Here is an 18,572-nt window from a genome sequence, read left to right on the forward strand (position 1 = left end):
GGGTGTACTGCTCGGTTGCACCCTTCACATCTTGTACAATAACACAAGCATCGTGGAAAGGGAGTGAAGAGAAGAGGGCAGTTAGAAGGAAGCAAGGTACAAACTGGCTGTGGACGTTCTGAACTTAAAAAAATAAAATATCAGACTACTTGCAAGTAACGCCTAGATCTGCCATCTTTCTCCAATGGTTGCAACTAAACCTACAGTAGCCCCTCTATTCAATTCAAATAGTATTGCCAATATCTTGTTTATAGCTATGGCAACATCCCATTTATCACTATGGGAACATCCCGTTTATCGCTATGGATAGGACATTATATTTGGTAGTCCATAAATCATGTGACTACAGCAAATTTGACTTCTTTTGGCGCAACTTTCTTTCTAGACAGCTAGAATTTTATCATCTCAGCCCCTTCCGCCCATTGGAGCATGCAAAATGCCGTCTGTCACATTCTGCCCCACTAAATGTCAAGAAACAGCCCACAATCTACAGTGGCCAGGTACTTAGCTGTGATGCCGTATGCCGTAAGCAAACCTGGTTTTTCATAGTAAAGTGGTTCAATTTAACCTCTTCCTCCCGCTTTTTCAAAATATGTTTTAAAAAGGTAATTAAAAAGGATCAGCTATCGATATTGACCAATATAATATTAGGTAGCCTTTTTTTAATCACAAGAGTCCCCCAATAAGGAAAGGTACTGGAAAACTCTGTTAGTTAATGGTTCAAAAATGAACACATAATCCCTAGAACGAGGAATTTACCTACCAAATGCACTACTACATGGCAAATGTACAGTAAATACATTTGTTTCTGTCAAAGTGCTTTTTAAACACAGAAAATACATTCATTTGAGTTTTGGGACAATAAAAAAGACGAAGCACCAGACTTTACCATATCTAGATATTCTTCTAGTGTTCTGTGGATATCATGCAGAAGTCATCCTCATCCTGTTCAGTTATGTTAACTTTGGTTATTTGGATTGTAATCTGATATTCAATATTACTATTTATATATTTATTAGTTCGCACATTTTGTTGTATTGTGCATTATGCTTTATTGTTAGATGTTGTTAATTTCGCTTTATACTAATCTAAAATATATAAATGCTACCAAGAAATGTTGTTGTGCGGACGTGATCACATATTTAGCCTCAATGGTGCAAGTGTCTTCTAATATCTTCAGTTTTGGCTTATAAAATAAACTGAAGAGACATTACATTTTCCTCCAAAGGTAGGGGCACTATGTCAAATCTGAAATAGCCACATTGTGTGACCCACACCCCTGAGTCAACATCTTGTTTACCTTTAATCAAGGTCACTCTAAACACAGATAGCCGAAACCGCGGATAGCGAACATCATATATAACTTTTTTCATGTGTAGACCTCAACAACAATAACTAATAATAAATTAAAACAATTACAACAATATACTGCAACAAAATCATTCTAAATTTTTTTCCTGGAGGAATGCCTTTTATCGTTCTTAGAAGTACCTGTATAATAATCAGGATAAAGTATAGCCCGCCAATCAGTAATGGAAAACAAATTCCTTCAGGACGGAAAGAAACCCTGGTTGTCCTGTCACCTAGGGCTAGTAGAAAGTGAGCAGAAATATTGAATACAAGATTAAATGAATAGAGTATTGGCAGCATGGAGCAACAATTGAAATTCTTTGAGACCCTCGCTGTTGGCCCAATTTCCTCTGGCTATGTGTGTTCTTAGGTTGCTATGGTGTTTCCAATGACACACCTTTGGATGGTTGGAGGTGCACACGTTGTGAAGCCAGCGCTATAACTCAGGTAAGCATCCCTGACCGTCTCTCATCTCATCGGTTATTGTAAATGTTCTGACTAATTACAGCAGTTTCGGGGAAACAGACTTCATGACTTTTTGCCATTTGGTTCTCAGATATGGATGAATTTGACTTATTTCCTCATTAGGATTGCTGTTTATGTTCTTTACGAGGAGGAGCCCTGAAAAGAGCCAATAACGACAAGTGAGTACTCATGTTGACCCTGTACGTAAATGATCAGAAACATGCTGTTGCCATGTATACACTGTTGTTCATTGTTGTTAACAACAATAATATTAATAATAACAACCACAACAATAATAATGGTTGTGGTTATTGTATGCTAATTCAGGGCACAAAAGGAATGATCTGTGTTGGCGCCAGTCTCTTTTAGTTTGTGATTGCAATTTCAAGACACAGCTAGAATCTGAAGACAAAAGGTCTGGTGTTGTAGGTCTGCTGGGAATTGTTTTAATTAGGTATAAAAACAAGGTCTGGCTAGACCACCTCATTTACTAGAATTATTGGAAATGCTTAATAGTTACGAGCCAGGAAAAGGTTTCCTTGATCTTTTACTCATAGAGGCTTCAGGTTAGAGGTTTGATCATAAGCAATAGTATGTAAATAAACGTACAAATACTGGAACTGAAATGCTATATTCAAGTGATTAGTCTCTTAGGCCATATTGTAATAAGAGGTCTGATTTATCTTTAGTTAAGTATGTAAAGGTTTTCTCTCTCTCTCTCTCTCTCTCTCTCTCTCTCTCTCTCTCTCTCTCTCTCTCTCTCTCTCTCTCTATATATATATATATATTAGGGCTGTCAGCGTTAACGCGTTAATCTATGAGATTAATGTGACCGCGATTAACGCGTTAAGATATTTTAATGCCGTTAACGCAACTTTGTTTACTTCCGGTGTGCGGAATTAATTTACACGTCAAAGAGGAGTTTTATTTTGACACACGCACACAGTTCCCTGGGTGGTCTGAGTTCGTGCCCCCCTCCTTCTCCCGCTCTAACGTTACTCTTCTCCCTGTCACCGCTTCTTTCCCTGTTTCAAATCTTTTATGGAAGAGGTTTGCTATCTATTTTCAACCCTGACATGCTAGGTCTCGCTAGCATTTATGCTAACATGTTAGCTGGGCTAACTAGCTACCTGTGTGGGGCATGACCGTGTTTCTAGCATTCTCTGGAGGGGGGAGGTTGGAAAACTCAGAAGCCAGAGCCGAACAGCTAATTAATTTAGGTGTCGTTGGTGTTTTACAGAAGTCACAACAAAGAACAACCGGCCATTAATGTTTTGTCCGAACCAGAGTCTGAAGCAGTCAATGTCACAACTGTTCAAAACTAATCACATATTTACGTACGTTTTTTATGAATAGCCTGCCTTTATTGAACTCGGAGAGCAACAGATAAATGCACTTGTTCACACAAACAAGCACAAGAGCATGAAATCAGATTATTCACATTGCAAGAACGGAATGAAATAGCCTACACATTACACACGACCGGCATCTGCCAAGCCTTCACGTTGTATGCTACAACGGAGGAGGCACAACAAACGAGAGAATCTTTTTCTTTCTTGCGGCAACGATTGTTATAAAACTACCATCATAGTCCAACCATCGAAGTCTAATCCATGTTGTTGTGGAGAACAGCCTCATTAGAATCTGCATCGACAACGTAGCAGAAATATCTTTACAGTAGATCTCTTCGTTTATCCCTCTCCTGCAATGTGAAAGACTGGTGGAGCGCATGCAAAGACACATGAAAGTTGTGATTTTAAATCAAGGTTATTCCACCAAATATTGATTTCTGAACTCTTCCTAAGTTAAAGCATTAGTATTGTGTAGTTTAAAAATGAATATGAGCTTGTTTTCTTTGCATTATTCGAGATCTGAAGACACTGCATCTTTTTTGCTATTTTGACCAATTGTCATTTTTCTGCAAATAAATGATCTAAATGACAATATTTGTATTTGAAATTTGGTAGGAATGTTGCCAGTAGGTTATAGAATAAAACTAAAATGTACATTTTACTTTAACACATACCAATAAATAGTAAAACCAGAGAAACTGATAATTTTGAAGTGGTCTCTTAATTTTTTCCGCGGCTGTATATATAATATATGTGTGTGATGAGATAAGCTGCAGCCTTAATATAGTTCTAAATTATTATCTACTGAAGGTTTTTGATAATCTGAAAAGTGTTAAGTTTTCAAACCCCTGTGCTTGGGAGAGGAATTGCTTACCAGTAGGACAATTACTACAGGCATAAGGCTAAAGTACCACTGGATTGACTCAAAAACATTCAAAATAATTGTACTAGAATGGCTCAGTCAAGAACTGATAAGAATCCTACTGAGAATCTGTGGCACTGCATTCCAAAACCATCATTCTAAGAACAACTTGTCTCACTTAAAAATACTTTTAGTCTACTTTTAAAGTATTTTTATTGCAGCAAAGTGTCGAACAGGTACTTATGAACAGGGGTTGAATAGTGAGGATAACTTTCAATTCAGATAGCTTCGGCTCTGTAAGTAAGGGATATTGGTTGCCGAGATCTCCTGACAGAAATTACAGGACAAGCCTTACAAAAACCTACGAAACCCTCCCCTAATGATTTTCTTTTGTTTTTATGAATTTTCTTTTTTCAGTTAATTGAGACATTTTTCGGAGATCCAAAAAACACGATAACTTTTAAGTCTTTGATATAGATTTTACAATGTTGCACTTCAATGTTATTAAGAACTTTATAAGGTGCTTCCATGTGTCCCTGGTATGCACAGGAATTGATGCTCTCCAGTTTTTTGCTTTCTTTCTTTGAATGTAATCCATTCACTTTGGCTGTGAAGGTGGGTGCATGTGTTGTGTGCTGTGGCCATTCTGGAGGCCCGCTTTTTAAGCGTGGTAGACCGCAGTCCTGTCGACCTCAGCAAGATCCCTTTACAGAGGTTTAAGCTTGTGAGTATGACTCCAGATTCTGTAGCACGTTCATGAACCAGTGAATGCTATTTAGCTGAACATTGAATCCCTTTTGTTGCCTTATTCTCTGACTAATGGTGATCCCCACAGATATTACAATATTTTTGAAAAGCATGAAGAAAGGCGGTCAAAAGAATATTGCAATTTTTAAAGTTATTTTATTTTGTAACTTGAAGATGCCATGAAGTCTAGACAAAACTGATTACATGTGTGATTAATAAAAACTGCACAGCAAGTTTTCATCTTTGCATTTCTTTATATAATCCATTCCATCTCTGTTCGACTTATTAAAGCTATTCTTTCCTTGACCCCTTGTGTAGAAATGTTACTACTGTAGAAAGTTCACCAAGAAGACGATGGGCTGTTGTGTGCAGTGCTCACATGGACGTTGCCCAACTGCCTTCCACCCAAGCTGTGCCCAAGCTGCAGGAGTCCTCATGTATCCTGATGACTGGCCCTTCGTAGTGCACATCACCTGTCATCGTCATAAGAGTATGACACTCCCAGAGGTAATGTTGTTCTCTGATTCTAGCTTTCCCTGCATGTAAACTCTAGCATTTTGTGATTTTTCTTTCCAAATGCCTCCATAATTGTACTTGTTCTAAAGATCATTCAACATTGACAATTCTGTCCTAAGAAGTAGCAGGTAAAAGTCAAGCCACGTGATACAGCTCACCGTCATGGTTGATGCAGGAAAGCTAAAACAAAAAACCAGCACAAAAAAATGAGAAGTTTAGATTGTATTTAAAACGGTTAACCATTATTTTGGTAATGTTTGGACTGTGTTATTTGTATGTCAGGCTTAGTTCAAACTGGTTCCTAGGATTTATTGTGCAATAGACTTATACACTGAGCGATGCAAACATGCTCCCCAAGTTCAGTTCATTTTCACATAAGGCAGTTGTATTTCAGCCTTGCCAGGTACAGTAACCTACTGTTTTGCTGCTCAGCAACTGCTTTGAGTATGCAAGACAAGGTACCGTTGTGCTTACATGGAGGATGTTCTAAGCCTATGACATCAAACAAAACTTCTGATGAATTATGTGTTGTGTGCATGAGAAAACAAGAGAAATTCTAAGACAATACATTAGATAATAAAGATAGAGATGAGCAAGAATTAAGAGAAACAAATCATAGAAATTATCACAGAAATAAAGACAGTATTAAAAGATATATAAAAAGACAGAATAATATATATCTATGTATATGTGTATGAGAGGGACCGATGCAGCCACTCCACATGTTAGGATGGGCTAACTGGAATAAGAGTCACCTCTGGTCTCAAAGAATACTCTGGTCTGAAACCATATTTCATTATTAGGTGAAGACACAGTCAATAGTAGTTACTAACTACATTTTTACTACCTGATATTTCAGACCGGATCAATATTTTGAATCAATAAACCAAGGTTATTTACTGAAACGGCACTTAATAGGAAAGAACCCTAGGTTTCCAAAAATGTAAGGAAGTATACTTCTTTGTGATGGGCTGTACACTAAAAGAGTGTGAGGCAGTAACACCATATGACCACGCAGGACAGGGGTATGTATTGTCATCTATAAAAAATAGTCATCAAGCTCTAAGCTGCAGTGGGTCAAATGTGTGAACTTTGAGCCTTTTCATTGCAAGACATTGGCTAGATTTGCATTGAGCATTATTCAGTAGGTGGTGCTACTCCACAAAGGAGTCGTACTGAGTCAGGTTCATGTGCCTCTTAGAGGCCAACTTGGCATAATACATTTGTCATTTTTGTCATTTGTCATTATTGTGGAGTTAAGAGGCCTCAATATACTTCTGCATCCTTCTCCGACCTTCTCCCCCCCCGAAAATAAATGGGCGGGTGGTCGGATTCAGAAGGATTTGATCGTACTTACAGGCCCTATACACTTCTACGACGGTCGTGGGTGCTGAAAGTAATTTACCGCGGCAATAATAATTATAAGGACGGCAACAGCGCTTTAAAACGACGTTTTACATTATTCAAAGGTGAAAGATTAAAGGCAAGAGTGTCAGAATTAGTTTTTTTTGTTTGTCCACCCGCCTCTTGAGGATTGACCACAAGTTCTCAATTGGATTAAGGTCTGGGGAGTTTCCTGGCCAATGGACCCAAAATATCAATGTTTTGTTCCCTGAGCCACTTAGTTATCACTTTTGCCTTATGGCAAGGTGCTCCATCATGCTGGAAAAGGCATTGTTCATCACCAAACTGTTCCTGGATGGTTGGGAGAAGTGGCTCTCGGAGGATGTTTTGGTCCAGCAAACGCCAGGACCGTCTCCTAAACATGATTCAGCTGCGGGATCGGGTCACCTCCAGCACAGAGCTTGCTCAGGAATGGCAGCAGGCAGGTGTGAGTGCATCTGCGCGCCCAGTGAGGCGATGACTTTTGGAGGATGGCCTGGTGTCAAGAAGGGCAGCAAAGAAGCCTTTCTCTCCAGGAAAAACATCAGGGACAGACTAATATTCTGCAAAAGGTACAGGGATGAGACTGCTGGGGACTGGGGTAAAGTAATTTTCTCTGATGAATCCCCTTCCCGATTGTTTGGGGCATCTGCAAATAAGCTTGTCCGGAGAAGACAAGGTGAGCGCTACCATCACTCCTGTGTCGAGCCAACAGTAAAGCATCCTTAGACCATTCATATGTGGGGTTGCTCCTCAGCCAAGGGAGTGGGCTCACTCACAATTTTGCCTAAGAACACAGCAATGAATAAAGAATGGTACCAAAACATCCTCCGAGAGAAACTTCTCCCAACCATCCAGGAACAGTTTTGTGATGAACAATGCCTTTCCCAGCATGATGGAGCAACTTGCCATAAGGCAAAAGTGATAACTAAGTGGCTCGGGGAACAAAACATTGATATTTTGGGTCCATTGGCCAGGAAACTCCCCAGACCTTAATCCAATTGAGAACTTGTGGTCAATCCTCAAGAGGCGGGTGGACAAACAAAAAAAAACTATTTCTGACCAACTACAAGCATTGATTATGCAAGAATGGACCGCCATCAGTCAGGATGTGGCCCAGAAGTTAATTGACGGCATGCCAGGGCGGATTGCAGAGGTCTTGGAAAAAGAAGGGTCAAAACTGCACATATTGACTTTTTGCATTAACTTCATGTAATTGCCAATAAAAGCCAGTGACACATATTAAATGTTTGTAATTATACCTCAGTCTTCCATAGTAACATCTGACAAAAATATCTAAAGACACTGAAGCAGCAAACTTTGTGAAAATGCATATTTGTGTCATTCTCAAAACTTTTGGCCTCGACTGTAGGCTATCTTCTCATTATGTGTGTGTGTGTGTGTTGTCAGTGTTTGTAATACAACGGTGTTGGCTGTAAATAAACTCCACTTCGCGTTTTTGACAATAAAATAAATCCCATTTAGGATAACAGCCTTCTTCCTATGTGCCAGAGTTTGTTTAACAGTTTAACTGTGCGGGAGTTGTCCCATTTCCCATGAGGCTTTGCTCCGACCATTCTACATTAAGAAACAAATTCAATCGCTGGCCAATTTATATTTGTGGTCATGAAAGTTAGCGTAACTGTGTAGGATATCGGCCGCTTTGTTAAGAAATCGCTATACTATGTCTATTTATAGATTAACGTTAGGTATAAACTTACCCAAACCAACGGTTTTCGAGAGAGATTTTTGTCCTTTTCAACTTATACGACTCGTTTAACACCGTAAGAAACCGTATTTCAAAATGTTTCTGTTAATGTTTACGGTGACACGTTTTCGAGTACGTTTTTAAATGAGTCGAATATCGAGCACTCCCACTTTGTTCCACTTACCGCGTTGAATTCGTGATAATAAAATGCTTTTCCTCTTGCTTTGACATATCCTGGTTTAATTTCTGTACAAATGCCTTAGTCACAATATGTTTTGTCAAGAAAACGTTAATCTCAATAGTGTTATTTTAGTTTAATTAGGGTATTTTGTGGGCTTTCTTTGACCTGATTCAGTTGTAGGTGCAGTCTATTCACTTAAACCTGCACAAAACAAACATGGCGTGATTATGTATGTTATGTATTAAAAATTAAGACATCAATATAAGGATATTGTAATTGTACTATTGTTAGTGGGAATACAACATTTTTATCTAATTCAACTTTGTTTTAGGTAAACTGTAAACGCAACTACGGAAGGCGAACTTCTTCCGTCCAATTTCTCAACTAGTGCCTTTCATATTGACATGGGTCTAAACGACCAGAGTAATCGGATTTGATCTCTGTGAGCATCCGTACTTACATTACGTCATGGTATCTGTTTTGGCATTTGATATGACAGTTTAAAATGACAGTTAAACTTCATCTTGGAGAGAACTAATCCCACGGTACAACTTAAAGACCAAACAAAATACTCGTCGCGCCACTGAGTGTTCCACACTATTAGGTACACACAAAAGTGCACTATAAAAAAACCCCACTATTTCTCAAGCTTAAATTAGGTCTACAGAGTTAATTTTTTCCACAAGTAAAACTTAAATGCCATATTTTTGTGGGAGATTACGTTTCTCTCCATTGGTGTCCGAAGTTGATCACGAGAGTGAATGTGAACATGACAACGCGGTATGCGGCCAATATTCGACGTGTGCTGATATTCGACTCCGTTCCGCTATGTAACGTCTGAATAAAAGAAATAGATCAAGATAGGAGGCCAAACAAAAATCAGTAGGCTGGATTAATGAAAGTGAGTTTCGACACACACCGTGAGTGAGAAATAGAGAGACAACAAGTGTTTATATATATATATAGCGGTTGGAATCAGCTGGATTCAGCTGTTGGAGAACTTGGCGATTACTTTCTTTTATGAGAGACATTGACTCGGTGGGTAACGATGTCGTTGGGAAATTATGTCGTTAGTGGACCAATCACAGCCAAGGGGGTATCCGACTCTCTCCGACTTAGTCAGCTCTCCGAGGGCTCGGATGGGCATTAACACCTGGGTGAAGGTGTTGCCAAGGCGTGCCAAAGTGTCCCCCTACGACCGAATCGGAGAAGTAAAAAACGGCCTTTAGTGCCCAAAAAGCGCTTTGATCAAACCCCCCTTCACCATAGACTTGAGTTGTGGGCTTCGTTGTTAATCAAAGTTTGTAACAGTCTTTTGGGTACCACTTTACAATAAGACTCCATTATAAATGGTTTATAAATAGGTTATTAATAAGGTTGTAAACCCTTTGTGAGTCATAAATAAGCCCTTATAAATGAGTTTTAAACACAGTTTTTATACGTCGATGTGGGCTCACAATTTGGGAACATCCCCATCTTGGCAACTCACTGTCTCCCTTAACTTGCTCTACTAGCCTAATTGCACACCCCCTTCCATTCTTGAATCTGTTACTAGAGATTAAACCCGAGGAGGGGGGGCTCAGAACGTACTACTCATTACACAATAAATCACCCTTTATAAATCAGTTACTAACATTTATAACTGGCAAAACGGAGCCTTATTGTAAAGTGTGAAACACATCATCATCTAGTAATCAGTTACAAACATTTATAACTGGCAAAACGGAGCCTTATTGTAATTTCTTTTTTTTGGAGGGGGGGGGCATGTTGTGAGCCCCCCCCCCCCCCCAACTGGGGTTTAATCTCTAGTAACAGATACAAGAATGGTAGGGAGTGTGCAATTGGGCTAGTAGAGCAAGTTAAGGGATAGACAGTGGGTTGCCAAGATGGGGATCTTCCCAAATAGGGAGCCCGCATCCAAGGGTTTACAACCTAATTAACAACCTATTTATAAACCATTTATAGACATTTATAATAGAGTCTTATTGTAAAGTGGTACCGTATTTTGCTGAAGTCTTGGTTGTTGGCTGTCTAATTTGTATTGGTACTAAATTGTGTATGGTATGATGTTCATGTATTCTAGGTAGTGTTCAATCCTTCACTAATTTATAATTGTCCCCCTCAGCGAAACAAGGCATCCATGCAAGATCTGGTGGAGGGCCAGTTAGTAATCTGCAAACACAAGAATGGACGCTATTACCAGGCTGAAGTAGTGGAGCTGACCAAGGCCATCTTCTATGAAGTGGCCTTTGATGATGGCTCATTCAGTGATAATCTCTTCCCTGAAGATATCACGGTAAGCATGTTTATTGTTTTGCTTATTGTTTATCATCACTTTTCTGTAAGTAAGATCAAATGTGTTTAAAAGGGTGGGGTGCGGTATGAAGTATGTTCAGTGTTTACAACACTCTATGTTGTAAAATGTTCAAGAAAATCTGCGATGGTCAAGCAAAAGGAATTATTTGATTTGAGGTGGAATTGACCCCATATGTTTAACCGTACCAAAGCCTCAGATCCTAATGAATTAAGCTAACATTTTTACTGGATATGTATAACATCCTCCAGATAATGTTCATTGACATTCAATTAGATCTATGTTCCTGAAATCATGTAGTTACAAAATAAGGTAAAACAGGATGTTTCATGAACAAGGCATTCAAACATTTACAAATGAATATCTTGGGTATTTTTAAGCATTTCATTTCCAGATTCTGATCATATGTTGTACTTTAAATCAATCATATGAGTTATATTGTCCTTTAACAAAATCAGGAGGTCGATGGTGTTATCAAAATGCCTTATATTTTTTCAAAAGGGATTTACTCTATTTCCCTCAAACTTCTAGTAACCAGTTACCAATTTCCACATATTTAAAAACCAAAGATGTGTTTTACGAAAATAGGCGATTTGTAAATGGAACTTTACACCACTACAAGGCAGAACAACATATCGGCCTAGTTCTAACATTGTTATACATGTACAAACAATGTTTGAGTGTCAAATGGTTTTAAACTACTGAAATAACATTTTATTTCATTACTATGTAACATAAGGTAACATATCGCATTACATTATAAAAGTAAAAAATTAAAACGTTTTTTATACATATAATCTAGCGAACCAGCCTGGTAAATAATTAGTTGAATTACATTCAAACTCAGCAATATCAAAGACGGAAAAGAAAGATACTCAAGTATTCTGACCTTGTCTGGATCAACTTGGGCTTACTTACGTGAAAGTGCATTCAGTGATTTCGATTTGACCGTGAAGCTGTAATTCACTAGACTTGTACAGACGCCTGGATTAATACCTTTCAAGCCGCAGTAATCATCCACTTTCTTTCATCAAAGGAATTGGTTTCAGAGGTCGGCAGGTACATATCGTTAGTCATTTTCTGTTAGCTGCATTAACTGTTGGCCGGTCAGCTAGCTCAAAAGCTTGAACACTTAAATGAGACATACATGGTTTTTGTTATGTTACACATGTGTTAGATAAATTATATTATGACTTTAATATTAATGAGACCGAGACCAGCAATCAGAATTTCAGCGCTTTATCTTTTGTAAAATAGGAAATGTGTCACAACCAAATGTCATGAACATATTCCAAACATGAGCTGGGCGTAACCAGCCTATATGTGAGTATAAAAAAACATGAGCAAGCAAAGGGCGGTATTTTCCCATCCCATCGCTACAGAAGTTACAGGAGTGATTTCAGAACATGTCCTTGAAAGAAGAACGGTATGCATGAAAGGAATGTACAAAATCAGGTGGTATGCTCCAGCAAGAGAGTAGGCCTCGGGAAACAGGATAAACAAGCAGATTTAAATATAATAACAATGTCCTCATTACATTTCTCTATCGACATGTAATCCAAATTTTCGCAGATTGCTCCTTCAAGTTTGTAATCTTTTCACACAAAGCTTCAATTTTGCTGCCTTGTGAAACTTTTTTTTTTAAATGTCTTGCACGCTTTTATTTGTGGATTTTCTTTAGAACCGGGACTGTATAGAGCTTGGCCCACCACCAGAGGGCACTGTGGTGCAGGTGCGGTGGACAGACGGACTGGAATATGGAGCCAAATTTGTAGCAGAACACGTGATCCCCATGTACTTGGTGAGAGAATGTATTAATGTATATATAATATATATTTATTTCCTGTTTTTCCACCTGGGGTATGCTAGCAGAGCATATTTCCCTCTTGTCTAGCTGAAAAGCAAAATCAGTACTGTTCAGTGAGAGTAGCACTGCTGATGGCAAAATGGAACTGCACTATGTGGCTTACCTAGAAGACAAATGAAGAGTATTTTATATGGATGTTACAATAAGGATTGTACTATTCCAAAAAAATCATTTGGGTCTTGTGTAGAAATGTTTCAGCATATTTATGCCAATTCTGTCAATCAAAGGAGCACATTTTTCAGTGACATCTAGTGAGAGAATTCAGGTGCTGGGGCTCTTTTGATTTGACAAAAATGGAAACTATGTCAAAGAGGGCGTTGTCACGTGGATATTTAGTAAGGGACAGCAAAAAAAAATCAGCATCACTGTGCTTATGTACTTGGTTAGTTTCTCTTGTAACCAAAAATGTGTTAAAATATTAAATATTATTAATATATGTGTCCATACTATCTCTGAAGCAGTTTGAATAACGCCAGCAGGACATCTGCCATGAGTTTAGAATGCTGTTGGTTTTTCAAATGTGTTTGTGTCTTATTTGTGTTTTTTGTGTTAACTGTACTCCAGGTGGAGTTCGAGGATGGCTCACAACTCAGTGCGAAGAGAGAGGATGTCTATAGTCTCAATGAAGATCTACCAAAGCGTGTCAAGACACGAATGGTAAGCAGCCCCAAAGTATGGTCAACATGGTTCAAGTTATCATGTGTAAATTGGTTATGTCTTTTCTTGAAACATTTTAAAGGCATGTGCAAGCTGTGGCTACCAGTCAGATCTCTTACAAAGGAGACTTAGTAGAAGCCCTACAGAACTCAATCAATCCATGTCATTTTATTCTATAACCTACTGGCAACATTCCTACCAAATTTCAAATAAAATTGTCATTTAGAGCATTTATTTGCAGAAAAATGACAATTGGTCAAAATAGCAAAAAAGATGCAGTGTCTTCAGATCTCGAATAATGCAAAGAAAACAAGCTCATATTCATTTTTAAACTACACAATACTCATGCTTTAACTTAGAAAGAGTTTAGAAATAAATATTTGGTGGAATAACCTTGATTTAAAATCACAACTTTCATGTGTTTTGGCATGCTCTCCACCAGTCTTTCACATTGGGTGACTTTACATTGGGTGACTTTATGCTACTCCTGGCGCAAAAATTCAAGCAGCTCGGCTTCTTTTCATGGCTTGTGACCATCCATCTTCCTCTTGATCACATTTTAGAGTTTTTTTATGGGATTTAGGTCTCTGAATTGGGCTGGCCATGACAGGGTCCTGATCTGGTGGTCCTTCATCCACACCTTTACTGGCCTGGCTGTGTGGCATGGAGCATTGCCCTGCTGGAAAAAACACTCCTCAGAGTTGGGGAACATTGTCAGAGCAAAAGGAAGCAAGTTTCTCTTCCGGGACAACGTTGTACTTTGCCTGGCTGAGGTTTGTAAAAGACCATAAGGATTGAACCAAAGCGGACTGGAGGTTCTTCTCAGTTTGTTTTCTCTGATGAGTCCAATTTTCAGCTTTGCCCAACACATGGTCATCTGATGGTTAGACGGAGACCTGGAGAGGCCTACAAGCCACAGAGTCTTGCACCTAATGTGAAATTTGGTGGAGGATCGGTGATGATCTGGGGGTGCCTCAGCAAGGCTGGAATGGGGCAGATTTGTCTTTGTGAAGGACGCATGAATCAAGCGAGGTACAAAGTTTTCCTGGAAGAAACCTTGCTTCCTTTTGCTTTGACAATGTCCCCCAACTCTGAGGAGTCCTTTTTCCAGCAGACAATGCTCCATGCCACACAGCCAGGTCAGTGAAGGTGTGTATGAAGGACCTCCAGATCAGGACCCTGTCATGGCTAGCCCAATCTCCAGACCTGAATCCCATTTAAAAGCGGTGGAATGTGATCGAGAGGATGGAAGGTCATAAGCCATCAAACAAAGCCGAGCTGCTTACATTTTTGCGCCAGGAGTAGTATAAAGTCACCCAACGGCAATGTAATAGACTGGTGGAGAGCATGCCAAGACACATGAAAGCTGAGATTGTGAATCAAGGTTATTCCACCAAATATTGATTTCTGAACTCTTCCTAAGTTAAAACATTAGTATTGTGTTGTTTAAAAAAAGAATATGAGCGTGTTTTCTTTGCATTATTCGAGATCTGGAAACACTGCATCTTTTTTGTTATTTTGACCAATTGTAATTGTTCTGCAAATAAATGCTCTAAATTACAATATTTGTATTAGAAATTTAGTAGAAATGTTGTCAGAAGTTTATAGAATAAAACAAAATGTTAATTTTACTCAAACACATACCAATAAATAGTTAAACCAGAAAAACTGATAATTTTGAAGTGGTCTCTTAATTTTTTCCGCGGCTGTATATCTAATATACATATAAGCAAAAACTATATATTTATATATACAGCCGCGGAAAAAAATTAAGAGACCACTTTAAAATGATCAGTCTCTATGGTTTTCCTTTTTATTGGTATGAGTTATTGTCAGTGTTGGCATTTCTTTTGCAAATAAATGCTCTTAATGACAATATTTTTATTTGAAATTGGGTAGAAATAGTTTAAAATGTAAATTTGGCTCAAACACATACCAAAAAATAGTAAAACCAGAAAAACTGATAATTTTGAAGTGGTCTCTTAATTGTTTCCGCGGCTGTATATATACAGTACTGTGCAAAAGTTTTAGGCAGGTGTGAAAAAATGCTGTAAACTAAAAATTAGGGCTGGGCAACGATTACAATTTTTAATCGCGATTAATCGCATGATTTCCCTGATTAATCACGATTAATCGCATTTGTATACGCAATATCCGACAATGAATTCAAAAGTAGTGTACAGTGCACATTAATGTTATCCTGTTCGTTATGAAAAAGAAAAAAAACTGGCCACAAAATCCTGAGCCACAATCATATCATTAAAACAGGCAATTTCTGAGGTAACAGCAGAAACATTTTACTTTCATCAGGGAGCAGCAAAACCAGTCTACATTCAGTACCAAATGTCCCTGTTAGAGTGAGAATCCAGAAAACACTTTCAGTGCAGTTTGTAAATTCCTAGAACTTGACACTGTTATTTTAAATGTACTGCCATAGGAAATAAAGTGCCATTGCATTTGTTGTGCAAACACTTAACATCAGCATTTGTATCTAGTAGCAGTTACTACTACAGAATTATTACTTGTTTAAACTAAACATGTAATAATTCAAATTATTTGATTATATTAGTAATACATATATCTCATGTTGCCATTCTGTATGCTGAGTATAATGATTTAACATCTGTTCTGTTTAATGTTATTTTCATATGAAAACCCATGGTTATAATTATAATTGTTCATAAGTAAGCAGTGTCATAACTACATGTCTGACGTTTATAACAAATAAAACCGCTTACAAATCGGTTGAAAATTGAGCAAGTTATTGTTATTTAAAAAGTACATGTACCACTACCAACACAATGTTACGTCAGCGAGCTGACTGTGGCAAGATTGTTGGCAAGTGCGGACGTTCAACTCCGTTGGCTGGCAACGCAACGAGACAACTGTGTATATATATCTATGGTTTATCCGTTTGCGGTTTTGCGGCGGAATTTTACTAAATAAAAGCCTTTGAGCAAAATAATAAAACCTGCATTAACTCGCGATAAAATAATTGTCGCCGTTAAATAATTGATGAATTAACGCAAGATTAACGCGTTAACTTGCCCAGCCCTACTAAAAATGCTTTAAAAGATGGAAGTGTTACCTAGGGTAGTTTCACCAAATATTGATTTGATTTAGATTTTTCTTTTGTTCCCTCTCTTTGCATTTTGTAAATTGATAAAAATAAACTATTATTGTTTATATTTTTCAAAGCAGCAAATTAGGTTAAAGCATTTAGTACTGTGTGTATATATATATATATATATATAGTATAAGTATAAAAGTAACATGAACAATAAATGTTAAGTCAAATATCATGTCTCACATAAAGGTGCAGTTGCCGATTCTTATCCAATACACCTTAAGTCAAAATCAGCAAATCGCTATTCAGGGTCCTCTAGCTCTCTATTCTGTGTGTGTGCACTGAAAAACAATCTGGTGGTCGTACACAGTCTTGGCTCTGTAAATGGGAAACAAGCATAGTGGCTTGAACCAAGCCAAACACTAATCTAGCTAAACAGCACGTTGCTTCAGGAACATTGAAGGAAGCCGTGTGATTTGACTGGCTGTTGAGCTCAAATATCAACAACCTTTGCCAGAATCGGCGATTGTACATTTAATTGAGGTGTTAAAAAAAAAAATGGACTTACTGACACTGTTACTCCTTAATATCTGAATTCTTCTTTGCAGTCGATCGCTTCAGACATGCGCTTCAAAGGTGTCTTTGTAGAGAAGGAGGTCAACAAAGAATCCAAGAGACAGCGAGTCATCAATTCACGCTATAGAGAAGACTACATTGAGCCAGTTGTTTATCGAGCTCTCATGGATTAGACTTCCTCCATGTCATCTCACAAATTCACCCAACACTGATGGCTCTTTGCAGGCTTGGATAGACAATGAGAAGTGCATTGCATCTCAATATCTCTACCAAGGATGCACATATATACAAACATGTTATTAACTGTCCTGTGGTTTTCAGAGACATTTATATATTTATTTAAAATCCTTTTCTTTAGTTCTAAACATTATTTTGATGATGAATTGAATCATTTTGGGGAAACACTGAAGATATAAATTCTGTTATTGAGCAACATGCACTTGTACATACCCATATTTTTACAATTTCAACACTGTATTTTTGATGTCATATGTTCCCAGGGTCAGCAATCCTTGACATTTATAGCCAGTTAAAATCTGAACACCAATTACTTTTTGTCATCATGTACTTAAACCATAGGGCTATCATAAATTAAATAAATCAGTTTCATTCTTCACAATTTTCTTTCCTCATGGTTCTCACGGCACAACTTACTCTGACACATTTAGTATTAAATCCATGTCATACCTGGTTGAGCCCTTTGACCAACAGTATGTTGCTGCATCTACTCTTTGTAGCCTGTAATCTTTGTGACATTGCAGTAAACAAATCAGTCCATGTGTTTTTGCCCTCACCATTAGAACTTTTCTCATGCATTGTTATTCACAATTACAGACATGGAAACAAAAACTATCAATGAAGAATATTGAGCAAATTGTGAAATAACACAGAGAGGTAGACCTCATACAACATTATTATTACGTGATGTCATCATTACCTGACTATCTTTTTACTGCACTGGCTGCTGTCCTGTCATCTAGGTGGGTGCTCAGCATTGATGGTGTTGAGTTCTGGGGTCCATGTGCTGTAATGTGTGTACTCATTTAGTGGTGGGCTCAGAAAATTGTGAAAACATACAGTTCTCAAGTGCAAAAGGTAAATGTAAAGTGGAGATATAAAGGTGTTTTCCAATGGAAGACAAAAAAGCTGTTCATGTTAAGCACTGTGTTCACCTTATAATCAGAAAACGACTTAAGACAGTTAAAACTGGTGCTTGCTGCCATCTCACCCCAACTATTGAAATGTTCATCTTTATTTACGCCTTTTTGAGTAATGTCATATTTTTCATTATTCTTTTGAGGTCAGGGTAAATTAAATGAAATATTTTGTCAAGTCTCACAATGTGTTTTACACACAAACAACCGAAAGGTACCATAAAAAGAATTAAACAGCATTACAACAGTTGTGTGTTATAACAACATTCCAACAGGTGTTTTTTATTCTTTTGTCCTTTCCACCTACAAAAAACAATAATTCGTTCATTACTTTACAGTAGATGATATGGCAAATTAAGAGGTTTACATTTTG

The 18,572-nt window shown here is 37.9% G+C and overlaps 1 protein-coding gene across 2 annotated transcripts in view; it reads left to right on the forward strand.

The window, feature by feature from the left end:
* Positions 1–18,298, forward strand: part of kdm4ab (lysine (K)-specific demethylase 4A-b) — a 50,301-nt gene extending 32,003 nt beyond the window's left edge. For both annotated transcript variants that reach the window (XM_080856728.1, XM_080856729.1), the window contains exons 15-22: positions 1,721–1,797; positions 1,939–1,994; positions 4,645–4,753; positions 5,095–5,283; positions 10,690–10,860; positions 12,560–12,679; positions 13,310–13,402; positions 17,078–18,298. In XM_080856728.1, coding sequence (XP_080712854.1) covers positions 1,721–1,797; positions 1,939–1,994; positions 4,645–4,753; positions 5,095–5,283; positions 10,690–10,860; positions 12,560–12,679; positions 13,310–13,402; positions 17,078–17,218 — 956 coding nt within the window. In that variant the 3' untranslated portion in view covers positions 17,219–18,298. The remainder of the gene's footprint in view (positions 1–1,720; positions 1,798–1,938; positions 1,995–4,644; positions 4,754–5,094; positions 5,284–10,689; positions 10,861–12,559; positions 12,680–13,309; positions 13,403–17,077) is intronic.
* The last annotated feature ends 274 nt before the right edge of the window (positions 18,299–18,572 follow it).

Source organism: Sprattus sprattus, assembly GCF_963457725.1.
Source record: "Sprattus sprattus genome assembly, chromosome: 18".
In the NCBI taxonomy this organism is placed as follows: domain Eukaryota; kingdom Metazoa; phylum Chordata; class Actinopteri; order Clupeiformes; family Clupeidae; genus Sprattus; species Sprattus sprattus.